This window comes from Rhinopithecus roxellana, chromosome 6, assembly GCF_007565055.1.
Source record: "Rhinopithecus roxellana isolate Shanxi Qingling chromosome 6, ASM756505v1, whole genome shotgun sequence".
In the NCBI taxonomy this organism is placed as follows: Eukaryota; Metazoa; Chordata; class Mammalia; order Primates; family Cercopithecidae; genus Rhinopithecus; species Rhinopithecus roxellana.
In genome coordinates this window covers 45,833,690-45,841,863 of record NC_044554.1, presented here as the reverse complement: position 1 = coordinate 45,841,863, position 8,174 = coordinate 45,833,690, and the positions used below count along the sequence as shown (strand labels likewise).

Genomic DNA, 8,174 nt, shown 5'->3' with positions numbered 1-8,174 from the left:
CCCGTTCCATTCCAGGTGGAATCAGGTGCTAGTCCTCTAGAAACGTAAGCCTGGGGTCTTTCTGTATTTTTTTTTTCTTATTTATTGGTTTAATTTTATTTTATTTCTAAGAACCCGTAAGTTCCCTTGCAGCAGGCAGTTTGTACTTCCGAAGCCTCCAGAGAGGGGTGTGTCTGAAGCTGCCTTTCTGTTTGCCTTGCTTGGCTTTTTTTTTTTTTTTTTTTTTGAGACGGAGTCTCGCTCTGTCTGCCAGGCTGGAGTGCGGTGGCGCTATCTCGGCTCACTGCAAGCTCCGCCTCCCGGGTTCACGCCATTCTCTTGCCTCAGCCTCCCGAGTAGCTGGGACTACAGGCGCCCGCCACGGCGCCCGGCTTTTTTTTTTTTTTTTTTTTTTTTTTTGTATTTTTAGTAGAGACGGGGTTTCACCGTGGTCTCGATCTCCTGACCTTGTGATCCGCCCGCCTCGGCCTCCCAAAGTGCTGGGATTACAGGCGTGAGCCACCGCGCCCGGCCTGCTTGGCTTTTTTTTAATTTAATTTTTTTTTTTTTTTTTTTTAGAGAGACAGGGCCTTGCTATGTGGCTCAGGCTGGTCTTGAACTCCTGGGCCCAAGCGATGCTCCCGCTTCGTCCTCCCAAAGTACTGGGATTATAGGCGGGAGTCACGGTGCCCCACGCCTCAGCTTTTGGAGAGCAATTCCAAACTCACTGCCGAGTTTCTGGGGCCTTGGTGTCTAATCCCTTGGTGCTTTCTTTGTCTTATTTATTTGTCATTACTATTTTTTGAGACAGTCTTGCTCTGTTGCCCAGGCTGGAGTGCATGGTGCAGTCATAGCTCACTGCAGCCTCGACCTCCTGGGCTCAGGTGATCATCCCGCCTCATTCTCCGCAGTAGCTGGGACTACAGGTGCACCACCACGCCTGGCTAGTTGTTTTATTTTGTTTTGTTTCGTAGAGACAGGGTCTTGCTATGTTGTCCAGGCTGATTTCGAACTGTTGGGGTCAGGCAGTCCTCCTGCTTCAGCCGCTCAAGGTGCTAGGATTCCAGGTTTGAGCCACCGTGGGCGCCTTGCCTTTTTTTTTTTTTTTAAATCTATGAGTTAAATTCCCTTGCAGCAGGCAGTTTACACTTCTAAAGCTTCTAGAGAGGGCTGTGTCTGAAGCTGCCCTGGTGTGTGCTTTGCTCGGATTTTTTTTTTTTTTTTTTTTTGGATGCATTTCATGTTGCCAAGTCGTCTCAAACTGCTGGGCTCAAGCAGTCCTCCTACTTCAGCCTCATGAGTAGCTGGGACCACAGGTGTGCGCCACCACACATAGCTAGTTTTTGCTTATTTTTTGTAGAGATGGGGTCTTGCTATGTTGCCCAGGCTGGTCTTGAACTACTGGGCTCAAGCAGTCCTCCTGCCTCAGCTGCCTAAAGGTCTGGGATTACAGGTATGATCTGCTGCACCCAGCGTGCTTTTTTTTTCTTTTTTTTTTTTTAAAGAAAAAACCTGTGAGTTAAATTTACTTGCAACAGGCAGTTTGCACTTCCACAGCCTCTAGAGAGATGTGTCTGAAGCTGCCCTGGTGTGTGACTTCCTCAGCTGTTGGAGAGCAACTCCAAACCTGCTGGCCAGTTTCTGGGGAGGTGTTGTCCTTAATCCCTTGATGCCTTAGGTCAGCTCTTTGTCTTATTTATTTATTCTGAGATGGAGTTTAGCTCTTGTTGCCCAGGCTAGCGTGCAATGGCACAATCTCAGCTCACTGCAACTTCTGCCTTCCATGTTCAAGCGATTCTCCTGCCTCAGCCTCCCGAGTAGCTGGGATTACAGGCATATGCCATCACACCTGGCTAATTTTGTATTTTTAGTAGAGACAGGGTTTCTCCATATTGGTCAGGCTGGTCTTGAATCCCCGACCTCAGGTGATCTGCCTGCCCCGGTCTCCCAAAGTGCTGGAGTTACAGGCATGAGTCACCGTGCCCAGCCATTTTTCTTATTTATTATTACTTTTTATCTTCTTTTTTTTTTGGGATAGGGTCTTGCTCTGTCACCCAGGCTAGAGTACAGTGGTGCGATCATAGCTCACTGTAGCCTTGAACTCCTGGACTCAAGCAGTCCTCCCACCTCAGCCTCCTGAATAGCTGAATACAGGCATGTGCTACCACACCTATTATTATTATTATTATTATTATTATTATTATTATTATTATTTGTAGAAATGGGGTCTTGCTGTATTGCCCAGGCTGGTCTTGAACTCCTGGGCTCAAGCCATCCTCCTACCTTGGCCTCCCAAAGTGCTGGGATTATAGGCATGAGCCATGGTGCCCAGCCTTTGTCTTAGTTTTTGGTCCCCCTCACCCGACCCCAGAGTTCTAGAACCATTCCCTTGGAAAGAAAGGGACTGGTCAGGGCCGGGGATGGAGAAATGCTGTGATAGGAGTCCTTTCTTGTATTTCTTTCTTTCTCCAGCTGGATCGCCATACCTATCCTGCAGTCCTCATCGTCCTGGCGCCGTAGCTCCTCCTCTCCAAGCATGTCCTCCCCACTGCAAAGAGCTGCGGGAGGTGCCAAGAGGGCCTTGTCTGCGTCTTCTAGTTCCTCTGCCAGTCTACCCTTTGATGACAGGGACTCAAACCATACATCAGAGGGGTAAGTAGATGTTGCATTGTGTGGCCACTTCCTGTGTCGCAGCCTTCCGCCTCTTGTTTCCCCACATTGATAATAATATGCCTGGGACTGTGTGAAAACACCAGAAGTGCTATACTCGTTCAGCACAGTGACACCCTCCCTCCAGCTCTAGGTGTTGGCGGTCTTAGGTGTTGTAGACATCAAAATAGTAGTACATCCTGTTTTTCTTTCTTTTTTTTTTTTTTTTTTTGGAGACGGAGTCTTGCCCTGTTGCCCAGGCTGGAGTGCAGTGGCGTGATCTCGGCTCACTGCAACCTCTGCCTCCCGAGTTCAAGCACATCCTATTTTTAATCCATTATCCATCTTATCTAAACCTCTCTTAAACACATTTCTATGTTCAGCATGTACAACCCCTGGTGGGGGCTGAGAGGTGGCAGATCGGGGAGTAAAGAGTTCTTTATTTGTTGCCTGGCAAATTGTATATACTTTTTAGCCGGTGTCCCCTAGTTCTCCTACTTGAGGATTTTGTAAACAGGTCTGTGTATCTTTATTTATTACCATATATGAGTTTATTCTGTGTAGGTTATAATAATATATCTTGGTTTTTTGTTTCCAGAAGGAAAAAAGCTAATTTCATATAGATCTGCTTTATCCCCTGACTGTTTTAATTGGCTTTCTCTGAATCGTTTCTGTTTCTGTCAGTGCTACTGTGGGGGACCAGATTATATCAATGTTATAAACTTGAATTGATAAGACATGTGGTTTATGTTTCAAGGGGGTGAAATTTAGGTACATATTACTCTTCCATTTATGGTTGAGTGATAGATGACTTCCTGAGCCATGATATTTTTCTCTACGAAGAGCAGTGATCTCTACCTGCTAAGTGAGTATCATTTGATTCTCTTATTCGGAGAGAATACTAGGAAGGGTTGTCCTTCCCCTGCCTCATTTCCTCATTCTTCATCTCCATTGCTTTCACATGAAAGTTTTCCTTTAAGACTTTGTCTCAGCCGGTTGTGGTGGCTCAAGCCTGGGAGGCTGAGGCGGGTGGATCACCTGAGGTCAGGAGTTTGAGACCAGCCTGGCCAACATGAAACACCTGTAATCCCAGCTACTCGGAGGCTGAGGTAGGAGAATCGCTTGAACCTGGGAGGTGGAGGTTGCAGTGAGCCGAGATCACGCCATTGCACTCTAGCCTGGGTGACAAGAGTGAAACTCTGTCTCAAAAAAAAGCACAAAAGATTTTGTCCCAACTTCCTACTAATAAGAAGCTCGTTTTTTCTTAAAATCCGAATATGTTTTTCTCATGGAGATGGGGTGTGGTGAGAGACAGAGAAACTATAATTCATTAGCCTTTTATATGGAGGGAATAGGATGGTTGTATTTAAAGAGAACCATACTTTCTCACAGGAATAGTGACTCTTTGTTAGCTGATGAAGGCAGTGACTTTGAAGATAGCTTGAATCGCAGTGTGAAGAAGAGAACAGCAAAACGACCACCGAAAACAACGCCGGTGAGTCAGCCATTTTTCTTTTGTTTTTGAATCTTGTGGGGGAAGCAACCCAGCTACTCAGGAGGCTGAGGCAGGAGAATGAAGCCAGAGGGCGGAGCTTGCAGTGTGCTGAGATCCTGCCACTGCACTCCAGCCTGGGCGACAGAGCAAGACTTTGTCTCAAAAAAAAAAGCCTAAAAGAGGTTCAGGTGATATGGTTCATAAAAAGACAAGATTAAGGGACGGAAATAGGAAGAAGAGAAATTTCGAAGATAATAAGAGAAAAGGATGTTAGGATGTAGAGATACGGGAAAGGGACTCAAGAACTTTTTTTTTTCTCCTAGGGAAAAAAGTTAATAAATTTCATAATAGTATAAAAATCAACTATTTCAGGACTGAGTCTAACTCAGATTCTGCTGTGGAATTGGCAGCTTAAGCCTACTTGTATGATAATGATGAAACCAAGTGTTAATGTCACTTTTACCTTTTTTTATATTTCTGATCTCTTTATACATATCAGGTGGCAAAACATCCAAAGAAAGGGTCCCGAGTGGTACATGGTCATAACCGGAAACAGTCAGAGCCACCAGCAAATGATCTTTTCAGTGCTGTGAAAGCCGCCAAAAGTGACATGCAGGTAAAGCAGTGTCTTCTGTTGATACCATCTCACTTTTTGTAAGGTGGTAAGGACAAGTGTCTACAAACTTGATTTGATATGAACATTTTAGTGAGTATAACATATCAAAAAGAGATAAGATTATGGGGTGAATCCTTGGAGTGATAGAAAGGTAACCTTGAATGAGAGAACGTGTTCTTTTCTCTTCTTTTTTTTTTTTTTGAGACACAATCGCTTTCCATCACCCAGGCTGGAGTGCAGCGGCACAGTCTCCACTCACTGGGTTCAAGCGATTCTCATGCCTCAGTTTCCCAAGTAGCTGGGATTACAGGTGCATGCCACCACGCCCAGCTAATTTTTGTGTTTTTAGTAGAGATGGGGTTTCACCATGTTGGCCAGGATGCTCTTGAACTCCTGACCTCAGGTGATCCGCCCACCTCGGCCTCCCAAAGTGCTGGGATTACAGGCATGAGCCACTGCACCCAGCTTTGAGAGAGCATGTTCTTTTCTTAAAGGTATCACAGGAGTGATTACGCCTTTGTTGATTGATGGAGCAGATGAGGAGAGGCATTGCATGACATAGGAAGGAAGTTTGGATGTGGGTGGCACCTTGTTCACCCATGTTATTTTTTAGCTCCATCTTGACAATTGTACTTAATTATTTTTTCCCTCTCTCTTTTTCTTTTTTTATAATTTTATTGAAGTTCTAATATCCAAAAGTGTACAAAGCTTATATGTAGTTTAAAAAATAAAAATGATCACCCAGATCTCTAGCCCCAGCTCAATAAATAAAACTTTAATAGTGCTGTAGAGATCCTTTGTGTACCTTCTTTCTACCCTACCTCACAGTCCCCTTATTACCCGTCGGTAGACACTAGAGTGAATTTTGTGTTAATCTTTCTCATCTTTCATTGTAGTGTTAACCACTATGAATGTGTTCTTTAATTATGTAAATGAATCCATTATTCAGCCTTCTGTGATTTAATTATTTCAGTTAACATTGTTTGAGATTTATCCACATTAATGTGTAGTTTTATAGTTTCTGGGAAAATATTTAAAATTTTCAAACATACAGAATTTTGCTAGTTATATTTTTGTTATTTGATTTCTAACTTTATTGTATTGTAGTCAGGGAATGTAGTGTTTGAAATTTATGTAGGGGCTGGGCACAGTGGCTCACACCTGTAATTCCAGCACTTGGGGAGGCTGAGGCAGGCAGATCACTTGAGGCCAGTAGTTCGAGGCCAGCCTGGCCAACGTGGTGAAACCCTGTCTCTACTAAAAATACAAAAATTAGCTGTGTGTGGTGGCGTTTGTCTATAATCCCAGCCGCTTGGGAGGCTGAGGCGTGAGAATTGCTTGAACCCGGGAGGCAGAGGTTGCAGTGAGCTGAGATTGTGCCATGGCACTCCAGCCTGGGTGACAGAGTGAGACTCCGTCTCAAAAAAAAGAAAAGAAAAGAAAAATTTATGGAGACTTAGCCTTATGGCCTCGTATTGAGTTGGTACTTTCATTTTATCTTTTCTGTTTCTTTTTCTCCCTTTGCTTGCTTTCCTTTGGATTTCTTATCTTCTACAAGGACCTGAGCACATTTTAATTCCAGTTGTCTTTTCCATCTTACATGCAGTTGTACAGTGTGTTAATTTTTTTTTTGAGACAGAGTCTTGCTCTGTCGCCAGGAGTGCAGTGACGCAATCTTAGCTCACTGCAACCTCTGCCTCCGGGGTTCATGCGATTCTCCTGCCTCAGCCTCCCTAGTAGCTGGGATTATAGGTGCATTCCACCTCACCCAACTAATTTTTGTATTTTTAGCAGAGATGGGGTTTCACCATGTTGGCCAGGATGGTCTCGATCTCTTGACCTCATGATCCGCCTGCCTTGGCCTTCCAAAGTGCTGGGATTACGGGAGTGAGTCACCGCGCCTGGCCTTTTATTTCTTTTATTTTAGCCCATTCTCCCCCTCTATTATTTTTAAAATTTTATTACACGTAGTCATTTTATAATCTATGGTAGATTATTATCTAAAGTCTTTGTGAATATAATTCTGTCAGTGCCTTGTTTCTTTGTATGTTTTACTAGGTTTTATTGTGAGCCACTCATTTTCCCTAGAGTTCTTATGTGTTGGAATTCTTTGGGGGCCTAGGTCAAAGGTGGGTTTTTTTTTTTTTTTTTCCCTTGAGATGGAGTCTCACACTGTCGCCTAGGCTGGAGTGCAGTGGCTCTATCTCCACTCACTGCAAGCTCCGCCTCCCGGGTTCACGCCATTCTCCTGCCTCAGCCTCCTGAGTAGCTGGGACTGCAGGTGCCTGCTACCACGCCTGGCTAAATTTTTTTTTTTTTTTTTTTTTTTTTTTTTTTTTTAGTAGAGACGGGGTTTCACCGTGTTAGCCAGTATGGTCTTGATCTCCTGACCTTATGATAAGCCTGCCTTGGCCTCCCAAAGTGCTGGGATTACAGGCATGAGCCAACACCCCTGGCCAAAGGTGGGTTTTTAAGAGAGGATCCTGGCCGGGCGCGGTGGCTCAAGCCTGTAATCCCAGCACTTTGGGAGGCCGAGACGGGCGGATCACGAGGTCAGGAGATCGAGACCATGCTGGCTAACACGGTGAAACCCCGTCTCTACTAAAAAAATACAAAAAATTAGCCGGGCGAGATGGCAGGCGCCTGTAGTCCCAGCTACTCGGGAGGCTGAGGCGAGAGAATGGCGTAAACCCGGGAGGCGGAGCTTGCAGTGAGCTGAGATCCGGCCACTGCACTCCAGCCTGGGTGACAGAGCGAGACTCTGTCTCAAAAAAAAAAAAAAAAAAAAAGAGAGGATCCTGCTTTTGCTTTGACAGTTGCCTGGTTGCCTGGGGACACTCCTGAATCACTTTTTTTTTTTTTTGGAGACAGGGTTTCATTCTTTCTAGGCTGGAGTTTAGTAGTGCTATCACAGCTCCCTCCTGGTTTGACCTCCCACAGTGGCGAGGTGGTGATCCTCCCACCTCAGCCTTTCTCATAGCTGGGACTATAGGCATGTGCCACCATTCCTGACTAATTATTTTGTTTTTGGTAGACCAGCCTGGGCAACATGAGTTTTACTTTACTTGGGTTACTGCTCCCAGCCTGAATCACTTTTAATTATCTGAATGATTATTCTGGGCTGAGTGTGGTGGCTCATGCGTGTAATCCCAGCATTTTGGGACGCTAAGGTGGACCTTACTTGAAGTCAGGAGTTCGAGACCAGCCTGGCCAATATGGTGAAACCCTGTCTCTACTAAAAATGGAAAAATTAGCCATTAGCCAGGCATGGTGGCACACACCTGTAATCCCAGCTACTTGGGAGGCTGAAGCAGGAGAATTGCTTGAACTTGGGAGCTGGAGGTTATAGTGAGCTGAGATCACGCCATTGCACTCCAGTTTGGGCTACAGAGTGAGACTCTGTCCCAAAAAAAAAAAGAAAAAAAAAAAAAGATT

At 45.0% G+C, this 8,174-nt stretch overlaps 1 protein-coding gene across 7 annotated transcripts in view; it reads left to right on the top strand.

Annotated features, from left to right (window-relative positions):
* The first annotated feature begins 1,538 nt into the window (after positions 1-1,538).
* STAG3 (stromal antigen 3) overlaps positions 1,539-8,174 on the top strand; it is a 37,721-nt gene continuing 31,085 nt past the window's right edge. For 3 of the 7 annotated variants that reach the window (XM_030932158.1, XM_030932156.1, XM_030932155.1), the window contains exons 1-4: positions 1,550-1,657; positions 2,452-2,631; positions 4,021-4,123; positions 4,623-4,739. In XM_030932158.1, coding sequence (XP_030788018.1) covers positions 2,516-2,631; positions 4,021-4,123; positions 4,623-4,739 — 336 coding nt within the window. In that variant the 5' untranslated portion in view covers positions 1,550-1,657; positions 2,452-2,515. The other 4 variants (XM_030932161.1, XM_030932157.1, XM_030932159.1 and 1 more) reach the window with 4 other exon arrangements.